The 19,002-nt window shown below is 32.8% G+C and overlaps 1 protein-coding gene across 1 annotated transcript; it reads right to left on the reverse strand.

Annotated features, from left to right (window-relative positions):
- Positions 1-464: 464 nt before the first annotated feature.
- LOC111049006 (profilin) lies at positions 465-18,489 on the reverse strand. Its single transcript, XM_022334999.2, has 4 exons — positions 17,834-18,489; positions 7,825-7,996; positions 4,573-4,672; positions 465-2,457 (listed from the first exon to the last, which is right to left on the reverse strand). The coding sequence occupies exons 1-3, from the start codon at positions 17,942-17,944 to the stop codon at positions 4,575-4,577; spliced, it is 381 nt and encodes a 126-aa protein (XP_022190691.1). The 5' UTR covers positions 17,945-18,489; the 3' UTR covers positions 465-2,457; positions 4,573-4,574.
- Positions 18,490-19,002: the final 513 nt, after the last annotated feature.

Consider the following 19,002-nt stretch of genomic DNA (forward strand, 5'->3'; position numbering starts at 1 on the left):
AGAAAATATGAAAGTATTCTCTAAGAAGAAAATTAAATCCTAATTCTTAGCAGGAACCTGCAAAGCAATAAATCATGTTTGAGAATTTTTCACCAACTACTTTGTAACAATGTACTTTGTAACAATGTACTTTGAAAATAGATTTAGAGCATTCGCCTTTGTGAAATTCAATCTGAAAAATATTGTTTGATAATGTAAACACATATCATAAACTTCATTGAAGCAGAACGAAGGCTTCAAGCATTCAACAGTAAACATAAAAATTAATGTTTTTTGTGTTCACTCTTTTACCAATATAATATAAAAGTTTAATCAACAGTTTTATGAATTGAAACAAAGGTTCTGAGGATAAGATAAAGATAATGAACGCAAAACTTTCAACTACTTTTCTAAATATGACATGTAGACTTCCTTTTTTTCTGAAAATATTGTTCTACATCAGGAAAAGAATTGAAACAACAGAATGTTTTTTATAAATGCAACTTCATTTATTAATATCTCAATTCAAGGGGCCCATTTTCGGGAGATACAAATCCATTCAAGAAAATCAATAGAAATTAAAATTTTTTAACATTAAAAAAATGCAATAATTGTAGTAAATCCAGCGGTAGAGATGCAAAAGTTTAAATATTGGCACACTTATAAAAACGCCTTTCACAACAAATAGCCCTGATTCACGCACGCGCATGCGCACAACCAACATTTTTACACTGTTTAATGGTAGGCAGAGTGATACACGCACGCAGCGCATCCAACACAGGCACGCACACACTCACACATAAACACGCATCCACGCATACGCACATTCACTCACATTTATAATTCATATATATATAAATAATTTTCTATCAATTTATTATGCAATTTTCATAAGCGACATGATATTTTATAAAACCACGGTACGGTAATTCTGGTTTGAGATGAAACTATTCTTTGCTTTGCTTTTTCTTTTCCAGTAAAACTGCTGCTTGTAATTCTATTGCAATTGCAAAATGAAGTTGCAGAACGAGATATCAAATTCCCATTCCAATTATTTATTATTCCGCCGATACAAAACTAAAAAGAAAACTGAATAAAAATTAAATAATTAGAAAACACTAGAAATTTTGTCATTTCATTTACAAATTTTTACAATATTTTCATAAAATGCCAACTAATCAATGAAATGAAATGCAGTAGAAATTCGATGGTAGTTGTTCGAATACGAACATGACAATAATCAGAGAAAAGATTTTTACTATAATCATGTTTATTATCGATTATTTTATTCAATTAAAAAATGTAACAAAACACTGATAAACTTGAATCGCAGTTTCAATTATTACAAAGTAGCACAAAAATGAGCATTGATTTCCGCCTAAATAGATTAAATAGAGCCTCCAAATATAAATTATGATTTTATTGAAACAGATAAGTCTGACAGTCACACTCGTTGGTTGGTTTGTAAATTATTTTGTCAACATACCTTAATCAATATAAAAAATTATTGATCACAAACATTCAAGCGAACAGAACTGTTGCCGTAAGCGTTTCACGCTTATCAGTGCCTGTTTACAAAAGCCGCGCACAAAAAACAATCTTCAAGGTCGCTAGAATTCGAAGATTATCTCTTCCACAAAGACAAAGTGCTCAGCTGATACAAAGAGCTGCATCATGTGAGTACTCTGACTTGGATGCAGCGACTCTTGCAACCAGCAATCTCTCATTTACAATTTTCAACCATAGCTGACATTCTCTAGTAATGCATCTCTTAAAGGAAGAATTAAACGAGAAATTACAGCTCAGATTATCCAAAATTCCTGCGACAATCATATGTATAATCATCATTACTGAGACTAGAGTTTACCATACTTTCATATATGTTACATAAGCATATCAGACGATGATAATAGTTTGCCGAAACGTTTGCAAATGGGACAATCGTCTGAAATGGAGTATTCAAATACAATTCTATTTCTCTTACCACACCAAGGAAAACGGTAAGGAAAGTTTTGCCCTTTCAAAAGAAAGTATTTATACAATGAAAAATTACTAAAATTCTGTAAAAATTGGCAATATTTAATTTAAAAAAAGTGGTAAGGGCAAATATAATTGAAGGTATAAATATTACATGAATTTCCGATCGTTAGTAGTGTGTGACCTTGTTTTCCTTACACTGATTTAATACAAGTTTCCTTTGCATACGGTATTTCTTCTGCATCTCCTTTACATTTGCACACTTACACAGATTTTCCATGATTGCCACCAAATTTACACTGGCGACTGTGCTCGTTTTTAGCAATAATGATAATAATTATAATTATATAATTTCCATTCGATAGTAGAAAAATGCAGTCCATATAATTAATTACATTGATGTTATGTCCCGATGCAAACTTTGTTGTTCTGTTCGCTGTATTTTGAAAATGCCTAGCTTCACGTGACACTGCACTCCACTCGGAACACGTCGCACACGTCCTAAAAACACACAAATGCCCAGTCTCAACTCAAACTATATTAGACAATCAAATGGAAAATTTGTAACTACAGTTTTCCATTACGATAACACAAATATTACATTAGGACATTATATTCCTACGACACCAAGTGTCCAAGGGAGTCGCGGGGCACAAGTTCTCATTGCGCTCATTACGCTACGGACACCAGCCGGACACTAGATTATGGAGTATGGACACCGCCAATGTCAATGTATCAATGGTCCCAGCCTGGTATCCTGATGTTATACATACCTTATACAATTTTTAATCTTTTTAAATACAGCTTAGTTTTTAATAGGTATAAGGTAGAATGGACGATATCTATAGTTTGTGTAAAATAAGTTGAGACTTTGCACTCCTTCGGACGAAATGAAATTAAAAGGTTGCCAATTCGTGTAAAATTGCAACTTTCTCTCAAATTTCCAATTCAACGTCAGAATTGGATGTAGAATATCATCCCCGATATCCTACTAGTGCTAGAAAAGTTTCAGGGTTTAAGGATTAAAATGAAATTCAACTTTTTTGATAAAATTGGAAACATCGCGAAAATTTGTTTTTCTTCTGAATATCAATCACATCTCTCAGAATCATGGGGCATCGTAATGCATGATAATTTTATATCAAATTAACGGGGAGAATGTGTCCTTTCTATTGGTGTCTGGATAATTTTTATCCGACCTATAGTTATTTTTTAATTAATGAGTATGTTCGTCAATGTCGAGACGTTTTGAGCAGAAAACATGAAATTTTCGACATACTAGAAACTTTTTTGTTTCAAAAGATAAGTGGGTGATGAAAGCATGAAAGTTTCTCAGAAATAATTGAGATACGTAATCGGAAGAACGTATTTTGGCCTCGCAAGAGTTTCAAAGTCAAGGATAGCGGCTGAATGATGTACCACCATAATTAAGCTATCAATGGCTGGGATCAACAAAAACACAATACAGAACGATTGAAAACTTCAGCAAATGCAAACCACATGATTATGAATCGTGAAAATGACAACCTCACTTCGAATAATCCAAGCAGTGTTTTATTACAGCCTTTCTAGAGACAATCAGCTGCTTACGTTTGAAATAATTCAGTCAAATATCTCGTAAATATTGCAAGCTTTTAGCATACAATTTGGTATACAATGTATACCATGCAACCGCTCTCCTAACTTTAAAATTCCTTGGAGACCAAAAGACGATCTTCCGACTACTTTTCACAAATGAAAAAATAATTTCAATTATTTCTGAGGAACTTTATCGCTTTCACCACCCATTTATCTTTTGAGACAAAAAAGTTTCCAGCATGTCGAAAATTTCATGTTTTCTGCTTGAAATATCTCGACATTGACGAACATAATCATTAATTAAAAAATAACTATAGGTCGGATAAAAATTATCCAGACACCAATAGAAAGGGCACATTCTCCCCGTTAATTTGATATAAAATTATCATGCTTTACGACGCCCCATGATTATGAGAGAAATGATATTCAGAAGAAAAACAAATATTCGCGATGTTTGCAATTTTATCATAAAAGTTAAATTTCCTTTTAATCCTTCAACCCTGATACTTTTCTAGCATTAGTAGGATATCAGGGATGATATTCTACATCAAATTCTGACGTTGAATTGGAAATTTGAGAACGTTGCAATTTTACACGAATTGGCAACCTTGTAAATTTCGTCGGATGGAGGGCCAAGTCTTAACTTATTTTACACAAACTATAAGTTCAATGTTAATCTGGGATTAAAATAAAGGTGGTCGCATTATTTTGATCTCTTATGATATGTTACATTCTGGTTTAAACCAACAGCTGATCCAGCCTATCTCCGTGTAAACTGAGTTTGCCTCAAGCCATTCGAACGGCAATGTACTTAAATTGTTCAAAGTGAGAATATATCCGATAAATTCGTGAAGGAATCAAGTTAACAAAACGAGATAAGATATCACCAAAAAGGTACTGAGGATTAAATTTTAGAATTGTAGTAGCAAAGTTTAGTGATAAAAACCATAGATTATAAGTATAAGATATTACACTGAGCAGAGAAGTACTGCAAATTGCTCTAGCAGTTCACCTATCAATAATATTGAAAAAGCTCACCTCTAAAAGCCACATCCCACTAAGTAATCTCCAAGCTTTTCAACTACGGATGCAGCTTGCTGTGGTTGGATAGGATCTTCATACAAAGATACGACAATTGCTGTAACAAACAGAAAAAATCATGAGAATCTTCAAGACAATAATGTAACTTGGATTAGCAATATCATAACGAGGATTGAAGTTACAGAGTATTGAAATAAATTTAAGCTAGGTACCCTAATCATATTAATAAGAAAGCATAGCTCGTAATGACCTAATTATTTATTTGAGCTAAGCCTCTACGATGTATGTTGAAATGTCACTAAGGTATAAGGTTGCAACATTGAAATGGAAAGTGGTTTGATGACTGAGTACTGTGACAAATCTAGTAAGTTAAGGATGAGGTTTTGTGGGAAAATACAAGGTAAAGCATTCTTTAAACATAAATATCTATATGGATTGAAAATTGACGAAACATGGGTGCTTGCAACTAACATATTTAAATTGGTACATCCATATTTGAACAGAGTCTTAGGAGTTGGGTTTCTGAAAACATCCTTCATTTAATAATTCATTCATTTTTGTTTATTTATTCATACAATCACAAATTATACTTATATAAACGAGGAAAAACTTTTTTGTATTAAAACAGTAGAACAGTTCTCCCAAATTTTGCTAGTTATGTACGACTTCGAAAAAAAGGTTAGGCCTTCCTACATCTTCATAAATTTGAGTACCATAATACAAAAACTAGAAATTTTGAATTCAATAGAATGAAAAACTGAATAAAAATAAAATATTTCGCTCAATTATCACAGTTAACTGTAAAATATTGATAGTTATATCAGAAAGTTTGAAACCAGTGAAAACAACTAACGATAAGCATTGGTTCTAAGGTAAGATTGTAATGGACTTGGTAAAGAGTTTGAAACCTCTGTTGGGAGGTGACGTCATTGGCTACTGCGCATCCATCTTATATAAGTCTGCTTTTATATAATAATGCAACTAGAACAATGTAATGTATTTGTAGATTGATAGTCCTTCTGTTTTAGAAGGGTTTTAAGCAAACATATTTTTGCACAACTTTAATTTTCATGGCAATGCCAGAGATGGAAGTGGAATACAAGAACAAAAACGAAATTAAGAAGTAAAGAAGCATTTTATACTCCAGAATACCATTAAATATATTGATAATTATTATTTAGATACACTCTTATCTACAAATAAAAGAAACATCTGAGTCTCTGACACAATAGGCTCAATTGCCAGAATAACTTTACTTGCTAATTAGGAGATTCGTATAAAAGCTTTTCAAAAGAGGATTATACGATAGATAAAGCAAACTATTGGTATGCTCGATTCTATTCAAAGGCATACAAATGGTTCAACCTGATTTATTCTACAGTGTTTCACTAATAGGCCTACCAATCATACAAGACCAATAAGAAAAAACTAATATTTTCAATTTATCCACAGACATTTTATACAATCTGATTATGGTTGGTATACAAAAGCATAGGCTAAATTGAACTGAGATTAAAGTAAAACAGATTTAACATGTCCTAAGTTTTGAAGATAAAAAGTTATATACTTCTGGCTGTAGTTAACAAAACAAGTGAGATATAACATTATAAATTGAACTGAATAAGAATAAAAATTTCTTATTTTGATGGAAATCAAAACAAAATGCGATATAAGGATGTTACTCACTGACTCTAGATTCTTTCCCAATTTTCCAAAAATGTAAAGTATCACTTGAATGCACGTATCAAATAAATTAAATTCTGTCAATTTCCGACCTAAATGGTTCACTATATCACTCCCCTTGAAAGACTATACTGTAGACACATGACGAATGGTCAAATGGCGTGAAAATTTAGTCTAGTGGAATACTTGAGATACAAAATGCACTTCTCTTCTTTGAATATTTATACTGCTTGATAATTACTGCTGTATTTACTAATGTGTAAATTCTATTTAATCTGAATAATAATTTTATAATTTATTAAAATGTATTAATAATTTATTATTTTATTTATTATCATTCGAATATGATCGATTCACTACCTAGACTGCCCTAAGGATGCTCCTTCAGTGAGTAGGAAGATTAATAAGATAATTTTTCCAAGTTATTTTCAATAAAAGATCACATTATTATTTTATGTTGTGATTGCCTCTTGTGCAAATTCGCCTAACAATAAATAAAGACAAAAAAATTGGTTTGCGCAACAAATTAGGGGGAAAATTAACTTTCGTAGGGATTAGTGTACCTAGTACATAGCTTAGAACTGCAGAGTCCCCATCTTTCCCTCACTTGCTAACCCCCCCTCCCTATCTGGACGCCCTCAAAACGTATCACGAAGTTTGAAACTACAATGCATCCGTAAGAAAAGTATATCTCGGCTCCAGATCAAGATATCGAGCTGACATTGATTTCATTCTTTTGAAGATGAATAGATCTACAATAAATAATGTCATAACATGTCATCGTATATCTATTGTTCAGGAAGTTATTCCCATACAAAGCCAATAAAATAGAAACTGAGCCAGAAGATTGTGAATTTTTAAAACCTTTAAAATACTATATCGTAAGTCATACTTTTTCATGTCTATAATCTCAATTGTCCAGTTAATCTGCAAAATTTACCTTTTTCCCGTACTAAGACGCTCATTTCATTAATACCACCACCAACAGGTGATTTCGGGAGAACTATTATCTATTAAAAGTGTTTTTTCTGTTCTCAATACCCTCCAGCTCGGGAGCCCTTGATGATAGGCAATTGAATTTGGTCTCAAATTGTGGACTAGGATTCTTCACGTACATTGAATTAAATTCAGATTAAATAGTTTTTAAATTAGTTACGTCAGTTTAAAGAGGCCAAACATTTCAAGAAATTTATATTGTCTCCAGAGTTCAAGCCATTTTCCAAGACAAATTTGAGACAACAGAGCAAGCGAGGGAAAGACGGGTACTCTGCAGTTCTTGGCAGACAGTACTATGTATACTAATAACCTGCAAAAATTAGACTTTCCCTTATATTTTGCACATCAATGTCTTTATTGACTGGGCTAAATAGATTTATTTATTCATTCCAATGACTACTGGGATTAAGCAAATCGGCTTCCATGCAATGGGTAGTAAAACTTCTAGATCTAGAACTAAATTAATAAAATTTCTGATAAAAACGTTTTTCTGTACCCAGAGACAGTCCAAAGACAGAATGAATTTAAGAAAAAATAACGTTTAAAGTAAGAAGGCATTGAATTTCTTACCTTTTTGCGTTTTTACACAATGTACACCGGTTTTGCCGAGTTTCGCTCTAATTACTTTGTCTGTTCCAGAAAGGTATATGTATCTGCATCCCTCGAGCGTCACTCCTGACGACGTTAGGAGATCTTCAGTTTCGAAACCGTTAACCAATTTTAATAGTTCATCTTTTGAGACCTGCAACACACCAAGCAAAAATTTCGTTAAACAATGAACCCACTATATACTACCAACAGGCAGCCATTATCAATCAAATATGGAAAACTGAATATATATCAATAAAATCAAAAAGAAAATCATGAGGAAGTTTGAAGCAATCCGTCGAAATCAACAGGACCATGGACAAAAAAGCTGAATGGAAAGTTATGCCATTTTATCGGGTAACGGATGCTACAGTTCTAATCTCTTTCAACGGGAATTCAAGTGAATTGTAGTTGACTCGCGAAGGTGTAGAGACAGGCCTTCGCAAAGACAAGTGTTGCATCCTAAGATACCGCAACAGGACCGCCAACATTATTAGAATCATTAACAACCATCAGTAAATGAATCAATCAGACCTACATAAAGAAGAAATGAAAGACAACCAAAATGTCAAATCAAACCCATTGCTCAATATGTCAAAAGATCAAGTAGTATGATCTCAAAAAGCATATAACAAATGAATATTTTTTGCATATGCTGATTTTACTTGGAAAATTGAAATAGACATCAATACACCATTTTTTGCCAAAATCATTCAAGCTCAAAAGTGAATATATGGATACATGCTTGTCTAGGAGTAAATCTTGTCAAGTAAAATAATTCATTTTGAGAAGTATTTCACTTTATAAAAATAATTAAGGACTGAAAATTTTGTAAAGTGAAGAGCTACAAGACTTAACTAATTTCAGACTATATGTAACCTTATCTAAATTTCGGAGAGGAATAGCACAAGGTTACCTTATTTTTTCTCTCCCTATCATTTTGATGATGTACTTATTGTATGAATGAATAAATGAATGAAAGTGAGGCATACCAGTAAATAGCAGTCAACTGCTATTTTTCAAAGGGACACATATAGTGAGGATAGTGAAACTAGGTGGATTGAAAAGATGTCCTTCTTTCTCAGTTTTTTGCCTATTTCAATCATTGTATTGGAAACTTTGACAGTATAAATGATTGACTTAGCTGAAAATAAGACACTCTATTACATGAATAGGCCTATAATCCTGATATCAACTTAGTTCTAGTCCATCTTTTCGGATGTAATAGGTCATCTCTTATCCAGCACGGGTCTAATTTATTTATTATTTATAATAGGAACTAATAAATCAATAAATATGGATGTTATTGGAATGCAACACCAAAATTTCTCCAACAAAAGAAAAACAGACCGTTCAATCTCTAACAACTTAAAAACCACTACATGAAAAATATTAAAGGAGCATTTTAGATCAATTTTTTTTATCCCAATAAAACCTGATAAAAAGAACTTCAATTGTATTATTTTTATTCTTCCATTTGAGAACCATTTTTGTTTGAGCCTCTAATGCTAAACCCAAAAGGGATATCCTTTTGAGGTAGAGAATAAACAATCATAACCTACACAGCTCCCTATATTGGGTGATGTTACTGATGACTCATATTTTCTGATATGCTTCTTTTATCCAATAATATTCTTGTTTACTGCAAACTTATCTATTAGTATCATTACAAAATATGATACCTTTTTCGGTTTATGTATTCAACACTTCAAACACTATTTCTGACCATATTTTTTTTAATCGTGGAATTTTATCTGGAACAGTTTTTAACATTGACAAATTATCAATGATTTGCTCTGACTAGCCTTTAATTTATAATTCAATTATTGATACTGGGATATTTCGGCATAATTTCATTGCCACAGATCTTCATCACACAATCATCATTCGCAATTGGAAGTTGGTCAAGGTCAAAACTGGCACTTGTCAAGAATTCAAGAGAGCTATCCGAGTACTTCCAACCGACCAAGGCCAAAAGCAGGCCAATGGACGGGCAGCAATGCTTCTTAATTTGGCACTCGTATGCAGTAAAGGAGAGTCTGGCAAAAGCAGCATTACAGCAGACTAGAAAGAAATCTGCAAGTGTAGCTTAGTACTATTGCCAAGAGGCACAAGGACTTCAGCAGAAAAAAAGACAAAAAAAATTTGGCACTACACCAATCCCACGTACTCATGCAATGGAGAAATATTGGATTCAGCTATTTTGTTATTGACCACACATAAAAAAATTGAGTCCTAGCGCTTGCAAGTCCTACGAGTTGGAATAGCCGCGTTTGCAAAAATTCAGAAAAAACACATGAAAATTAACTAAATACTACTATGTGTCCAGAATGGTTCAGGTATGAGATTTCTCGAGATTGGTAATAGTTATTTGTGCAACTAGTGCGCAAAGTGACAGTTTGCTGCACCGAAAGAAACGTTTACGCCCGAGCCGTAGGCGAGGGCGGAATGGTTTCTTGAGTGCAGCAGAGGAACTTTGCGCACGTATTTCACATTAAATTTTTCCTACAGTTACCATTGAATATGAAAAGTGGGTAATTATGGGTAAAATTTCCTGAAATCCATCAAATGTTTTTTCTGTGTAATTTTATTATTAATAAAAACCTTAATTTATTTAAAATTGAATAATGTAGTAGTAAATGAATGAAGGCGGCTGTCACTCTGTGGTGACTGTCAACTGCTGTCATCCACTGTTGTCCACTGCCTTCATACTTTTATAACGTGCACCACAACACTATACCACACTATACAACAGTTACCAACTTAATTTTGATTTTCCTGCACTGGTGCTCCATATAACCTACTAACTATTTTGTGTTGCCATGTTGCAAGTCTGGAGTGCAGAAAAATTTTTTCCCGCACTAGAGCGGAAAAGTGATTCTTTGCGTTCTGTAATCAGTGCAGGAATGGCCACTTTTCAAGGTAACTGTAGGAAAAGTAAATTTCTATTATTAGATCAAACCACTGGAAAAACGATTACTGATGCTGCAAGGGATGGCGATTCTAGCTATACCGTATTTGAGTGGATGGCACATTGATAATGATTGTCATTCAATTCTAATCAGATATTATAATATAATTTTAATATTACTAAAAGAATTGTAGAAGGATAATTGGCAGAAATTTTCACGTAATAGAAGCTTAGACTGAAAACACAATAATATTGCCTAGCAAAATTCTTGTAGATTTCAGGAACTACTAACCCACATTCATTTCTCAATGTATACATCACTATTTAATATAGCCTAATCTATGTTAACTTTTTGGTTAGGGTCTTATCTTAAAATTATCAACAAACATGTTGTGAGTAAAAAAATTTAAAAAGGGTCCTAGGATTTTCTATTACTTGATATAATCTATGTATTTATTAATTGAATGCATGATAAACAAAAATAAAGGTTAATACTTGGAATCGTAGAAGGAATGAATCATCATCATTATGATGAGTCTCTCAGGTAAAATGTCTAATTATGTAAGGGCACTATCAATTGAAAAGTAGCAAGAGTGTTGGAGTGGTACACAATAAATAGCCTTAATCATTTCATGTAAAGCTGTTTTCTATTAAACACATCTATTTGGAGTAATTGAAAAAATCAGATAATTAGATTACTATTTAGTAGCAGAGTAGCGAAGAAAATAGTGGTTATTCTAAGCATTCTTCATGATTTAGCAATGTCAATGAGTTTCAATGAATTGAATGTGCATAGGGAATATAATTTCACTAATCTTTGGTTTTTCTCTAGACGCTTTGATAGCAGCGTGACAGAATAGGTAACTCAATCAACAAATAATATTTTCAAATGCACTATAAAAATATTTATATGGAGATTAAAAATTAAGTAATCATTTCAAATGAATGTGAACGGTATAAAAAATCACAATATCTAATGACTATTTCCAAATGCACTACAAAATGTTTTATATGAAGATGAAAAATCAAGTGTTCATTTCAAATACATGTGATGGTATAAATTAATGACTAAAAACTAATGATTATTAACTAATTAGATAGAACATGGAAGTACAATATGAGTGGATGGAATGGAGAAGACTAGAACAGAGCAGTTTTGGACGAAGCCGTCTATTCGCTTAACGCCCAGGTCAAGTTCAAGGACTGAGGATCCTTCAGACGTCGGCAAACCCCCTCCACTCACAGAAACAACCCAAGGAGACAGGCAAGCAATGGAAGAGTTGCTTCGCACATTCTTGTGGCAGTGCGCTCTGTTCCCAGACACATCCGCAATTATTGCCTCAGTGCCCTACTTATAGTCAGCTGATACATTATATACATACAATTATTAGACTATCCAGTTGTAGAGATCAACGTTAAAATATTGAATTTACTTTCTTACGTCTTTCACTAGATATAGGATAGTATGATTCTACCTTCAACGTAGCTTATATATCAATATCAAAATGTACGTAAATTCGGAATGACCTAGCATTGAAATTCATATCAATTAAAACACCTATTTATGAGAGCTTGTACATTTTCCTAAAATATTCCTTTCTAAGACGTACTGAAGGAACGCCACTGCCCAAAATTCTACTGATGCTTCGCTAATCCCTACATCCATACAGCGCCACGGTACGTCCACGTAGCGACCGTCCGCCCACCGACCGCAGAAAAAACCGCTACCTATTTTTGAGAAGAGCAATAAGAAGAAGAAGAAGACGCGCTATTAATAGGAAGTCTCATAGACTAACCATTTCCTTTAGGCTATGGATGTAATATAAAAATGGAAAGTAATTGGGTTCATGTTCTCATGAACAAGGTTCTCATGATCAAATCTTAGTCAAAAATTCTGAATTCACATTCTCATCTCCAAAATGTATAATTTGACGAATTACATGTAAAATGTTTATTAATTGAAGATGGAGTGGGAGATGAAAAATTGCTTTATTCGCATGGTTTATGTAATAGGAATAATATTTTGAAAATTGAGAGCTTAAAATAATTTTTGTTAGAAGGTTCATTTATTTATATCATCGTTTATTTAAGAAGGTATTCAGGTTCATCACTTGAATTTCTTAAAATCGGAATGAAACTGATTAAAATCATTAATTTGATCTGAAACCAAACAAATTTCATTGAAATGTACTAAAATCACACCGATCAATTAAGCAACTAATATTACTGAATTTGGAGAATGAGAGGTAATGTAATGTCATCAATCAGGGTAGCCTCAGCTATAAAAACGTTGCTATTCTGTAAGCAAGCTGATTGTAAGCAAATTCTTCATCACGCGGGCCTTGTGATGTTACAATAATTCTCCACTTGCAACAGAAACAGGTTGTGATTAAAATAATCTAAAATACTCCATACTATTGACCTTAGTTAATTGCCATATTTTCATACACCTATTTCACTGATCAGAATTAATTTTCACTAATACAAATTGTAATGAATTTTAGCTCTACAAAGCTGAAACCCGTTCCATCGCTTAAGCCATTCACTATACGATTTCCAACTTGGGGGTCCAACATTCACTATAGGATTCGACGTGGACCGTGAATGGGGTTGATCTTGGGTCGAATGTTGGATGTCTAGCCGGACGAGTTGGATCAACTGGAGGACCAACACCTCCGACATCCCAATGTCAGCCGTCCAGAGTCGACAGGTGAGGGGCGATATTGGACTCATGCACAAACAGTCGGAGCGTAAGTGGTGAAAGATCCGACTACTGGTGGTCTAGTGGTCAACATCGTTGGACCACCAGTCGGATAGTGAATACGAAGACATCGTTCAAATAACAATTTTACTCGATGATGAATTCAATAGTGATGACTGTATTGTCATTTGCCAATGTATTGTGTGTCAACACATAGACTCCATATTTATAGCTTGTTGTCTCCTCATTTTTTCAAGCCCTTCATCAAGAAGCGGTCGCTATATGGACAAAAACTTTACGGTCGCTGGGTAGACTAGGTAGACCAAACCGCACCAAGACTCTTTTCTTTCGGAGAAAATTATTTTATGGGAGAAATGCTGCTAATAAATGTAGTCTATATCCTCCATTTTAAGGCTGTGCAAAGGCTTAAAATAAACTTTCTACTCGTGATATTTTTCAAAGTTTTCCAATTTGCATATCATCAAGCTATCAAAATGTTTTCTCAGGAAAACATTTTTTTCTGATCATTACTTTTTGAGATATGAGCGCCTAAAGTTTAAATTTTTGGAACTGAACATTTCAAAATTGGTAAGAGATAAATCCAAGAGATTTAGTGGATGGATTCTTCATGGTATTGTTGATCTAGTAAATCAAAAATTTTCTGAAAATATCAATTTTTGAAAAAGTTATTCAATTTACAAAAAAAATCAACTAAAAGTTATTTTTGGTTATTTTTAGTATATTGAATAACTATCTTAAAAATTGATATTTTCGGAAAATTTTTGTTTTACTATAGTGAGGTCCATGTTATAATGGCAGTGGATAAAGATAGAAGACCAGCGTTACCGATTGTCTGCCTTGATTAATTATATTTCTACATTGTTGAAAACGGATTTGGCAACGTTGTGGAGCTGTAGAAAGATAGCGCTGTCTGTTTTGTCGGATGATAGACAAGGATACAAGCATCAATGTTAATCAAATACTGCCATTATAACGTGGACCACACTATAGATCAACAATACCATGAAGAATCAAACACTAGATCTCATGGATTTATCTCTTACCGAATTTGAAATGTTGACCCAAAAATTTAAACTTTAGGCGCTCATATCTAAAAAAGTAATGATCAGAAAAAAAAGTTTTCCTGCGAAAACTTTTTCATTTTGATAGCTTGATGATATACAAATCGGAAAACTTTGAGAAATATCACGAGTAGAATGTTTATTTTAAGCCTTTGCACTGCCTTAATGGTTAAATGATGCACAAAAATAAATGATCCTTTTCAAGGTATTCTGAACTATGGAAATCCAAGACTTGTATAAAAATGTTTCAATATTATGGTATTTTCACTATTTTATTTTAAACTCCAACCTTGATAGTGCTCAATCTTCTCAAAGAAAACGCTAGAAGAAGGGGACAGACTAATTATTCATTCCATTCACTCCTGCAAACCAAATGGCTTGGCATGCAAACCAATTCAATTCTACAGGTTTACTTATTTATTTATTCATCATTTACAATCAACTTAAGGACAAAGAAACATACTACAATCCAAAACTTCTTTTCATCCCAATTTCATAAAATTAATTAAAATGTTTCAATATTATGGTAAACATTATTAGGTTCATTACATTAAAGCGATTACATTACTCAGAGGTTTAATTTCTTTATTCCGAATAAACTCCTATGTCGTGTCGTACCCACGGCCAGAGAAATTATCACTGTTAGTATTTTGCTATGAGGATTCAATCATTCTAAATAATAATAATTTTACTTGAAATGGTATGTTCTTCATAGGTGTTCAGTAAAATATGAGAGGCAGTCAATAAAATTATTACGTATACGATAGTATGAAAAGCTTCTGAACAGCAGGTCAGATAGTCTACTAATCATTACTCAATGATGAAATGATAGGCTTACCGTATTGAACCAAGACACTATCAGAACTAGTAGCTGACATTATTAATTTTTAATTTTCATCAAATTCAGTCTGAAGTTAGAGGAACCTTTTGCACAGTCAAGTGCAATACGAATACGATTAATTGTGGCAATACTATCAATTTAAAACATAAGCACTGATAGACGTTGTATTGCTACTACACAGGAATGACGCTAATCAAGAGGAGTTTGGTATATATTTCCGCTGCATTGTAATCGCGGTCATTCGCTAACAATTAATAAGAGCTGGTTCATTCGCTAACACAGGACAGTAACTCACGAATGGCAGTCATTAAACGTGTACCACGTGTCTCCGAATTTGAAAGTTTTAAATCGAGTTTATTATCACTGGACAGGTTTTAAGCTACGGTACAATTAGCTTGGTTTAGAAGTAATTTAAATTTTTATTGGTTGGAAATCAGATTAAGTTGTTGAAGTAATCGGATTTAAAATGAGTGGGTTTTGTAAATAGAGTAAAATTAATAGAATAATAGGCTAATATTCCTAGTCCGTTAACGCTGGCGTGTTCTGGGTAACCGAAAAAATAATCAATGAACAATAATTTATGCAAAATACAATCTTGATCTATAAAACTCAATCATTCAGAATTGGAATTACTGCAGACAATACACAGCAGACGGTTCTGACTGAAACACAATAGCGAATCAATTCCTAACCTAAGAAATTGCCGGCGGGCCTACCTATATTGAATGTAGGTTAGTTATGTGGCTGACACGTCACTCTGTGACAGATTCAGGTTTGAGCTAAAAGGTGGGATAAGGGGGGTCGTGGGTTCAAAAACAATTTTGCAATCTTTCAAAATTTATTATTAGGTAGATTGGACATCTATATACTTCACATTCCTTAGCTGCGTCATTAGTAATAATTTATAATTTATTCATGCACCAATAAAAAACCGGTGATTATTAATTTGTCTCAATTTTAGAGATGATTTATAATAAAATTTATTTCCAATAATATTGAAATTCAAGTTGTTGTAAGTGTATTTGCAAACATTATTATAAAAAACTTTATTGCCTACAGACGGTACTGTATAATATTATGTAATTACAGATTTTAGATACCGGTAAGTTAAAAAATTTATTACGGTATAAAATTGAACATTTCAAGCCAACAACTAAAGTATATCTAGACCTAATAAACTTACCGTATTCAAAACTATGCTACGATTTCTTTCAAATTAATTGAAATACGAAAATCTTAAAACTAACAGTCATAAAAATATCATTTGAAATTAATAGAAACGCCTAATTTTAAGCTAGACATTTATTAAAAGTTACTTTTCAAGATGGTTGTTAAAACTACCAAAGAAAACCTACTTGATATAGAATAAAATGGAATTTATAATTACACTTGTGGAAAAGGAGATAGATAACTCTTTCCAGTTAGATAACTCTTTCCAGTTATGGTTTGGCATTTATTAGGCTTTCAAGATAATATCAGATTACATAATCGTTCAGGAAATTTGCTAGTTACTTGATACAATATCGTAGGACGATCAGCTAAATTATAATATAGGTACCGTACTCTTATTTTCAATACTTGTCGAATCAGTCTGATAACTATTAAATTTATTATTTTTAAACAATTATTTTTATAAATGCTTCTTTTTAATGAGAAGATTAACTTAGGTGTAGGGTCACACTACGCAAACTCTGTTAAGCTGAAATAATATCAACTTATTGCTTGATGGGCATTTTCAAGAATAAATTCACTAGATTCTTGTCTTTGCAGCCATTTAGATTACTTATTATAGGACAACAAAATTATATAGCCTACTCACAAAATTACACAGAAACTAAGTAAAAAGTACGGTAATTATGAGTTACCGGTATGAAGAATCTTGAAAATACCTTACATAGCATAGAGCATTCTGATGTTCTTCGTATCAATTATTGATTGAAATATAGTTTTAATGAAGATGGGATTATTCCTGCAAGATTAAAAAGATAAAAACTTCAAAACCAACTATATAGGAGAACTAATATAAAATCAACTAAGGCAAAATGTTTTTCTCTGTGACCATTGATGATACCGTACAAGTCGTGCTTGCATGTCAAATAGACACAATTATATTTTAATGATAGCAATTCAATAGCTTGAGCGTGATTAAAAATAGAACAGTATAATAGTAAATTAGGATGACTGATCATAATATTGCTTTTCAATAAAAAAGAAGCTGACCTATCACAAGAAACGCCATCTTGTTGGATAACCCAGCTAATGCAGTTTACACCGTGGATTAACTTTACTTAGGAATGTTGGAAATTATTATTATATGCCGTAAAAAATATGACTTGAGTGTTTTGACAAACAAACGGTATAGTTCTAGGTTTTCTAACTTAGATCTACTAGGTACCTAATTTACAACGTACGGGTACGGTACTTGAAGCAGCATGGAGTCATTATGTGCTACTTACTTCAAATCCGTCTGTTTTTGCCCAAACATTTCCATCTAATCCAGCGATGGCTGCTTTTGTAACACACTTTGTTGCTACTAATTGCGTATCAACATAATCCTGCCAGCTCATTGTGCACTACACTTGATAATTTCCTTGGCACTCACAATTAGAACAACCACCAACTTCTCGCGATCACTACTCGGTACTCGCATTCACTGTCTAGTGTCTGTGACTGTGTCTGTTCGCCGGATGAGTGTGCACGAGAGCAAAAGTAAGATGTAGTACTCCGCGGCAAATGATCAAATTTCAAATAGCCTTCAGATTGGTATTGTTGACCAGGAATCACATGAGTATGGAGCAAATATTAAAATATTACCATATCTATCCATAAAATTCCATACTTTTTTCTCCATTCAATTTTGGATGAGAACTATATTCTTTGGTGAATGACTTCCTGTATTCATCACTTCTCTAATCTTCATCGTTACAGATGGCGCTAGTGCAGAATTTTGTAGTCTAGAATGTGACGTTGATAAAATTTTTAATAAGAGAAAAATACGTTCCAAACACCTATTACTTTCAAGTGGATAAAACATTACACAAAAAACAATCGAGTATTATGGTGCTCTATTCTTTATGATTCTTATTACGGCTAAACCGGCAGCCATTCATGATGACACTGGAATTTGAAGGTGGGAAATTCAAAAGAAGCAGCAGTCTGCGTGTACAACAAAAAAGTGACATTATTGCTGGAAAATTATTATATTGTATTGATAGATATTGATATTTAATATTGAATATAGTTGGAGATTTTAGAAAGTATTTTAATCATATTCAATAGACTACAAGATAGTTGTTAAATATTGGGCTAAACTGGGCGGGTCTTTACAAGTAAAGTTGAGTAGGTATTTACATTTTTTAAAAGCAAAAGTTTCAGAATTATGAAAAATATTAAGTTTTATTTATCATATTTCTTGATTCTTTAGAAAAAGTTATAAAAATTTATTACTCTACTATTAATGCTGGTAATAAAGGACCTACCTACCGCGATTTCAAATTTTACTGATGTGTTGAATTGTAGGATAGTAGGTGATTGACTTAGTACTGCTCAGGAATATTTTAGATAAATGTTAATCATGCAGACTGTTGTAATTGTAATAGCAATATTGGAACAAATGTTTATTTTC

Source organism: Nilaparvata lugens, chromosome 3 (genome assembly GCF_014356525.2).
Source record: "Nilaparvata lugens isolate BPH chromosome 3, ASM1435652v1, whole genome shotgun sequence".
NCBI classification, from domain to species: Eukaryota; Metazoa; Arthropoda; class Insecta; order Hemiptera; family Delphacidae; genus Nilaparvata; species Nilaparvata lugens.

Bases quoted from the DNA above. Each gene is read 5' to 3' on its own strand.
- LOC111049006 (XM_022334999.2), bottom strand. From the start codon at position 17,944: ATGAGCTGGCAGGATTATGTTGATACGCAATTAGTAGCAACAAAGTGT. The intron at 7,997-17,833 runs GTAAGTAGCACA...GGTGTGTTGCAG, and splicing joins CAAAAACAGACGGATTTGAA to GTCTCAAAAGATGAACTATT. The intron at 4,673-7,824 runs GTAAGAAATTCA...TGTTTGTTACAG, and splicing joins TTGTGTAAAAACGCAAAAAG to CAATTGTCGTATCTTTGTAT.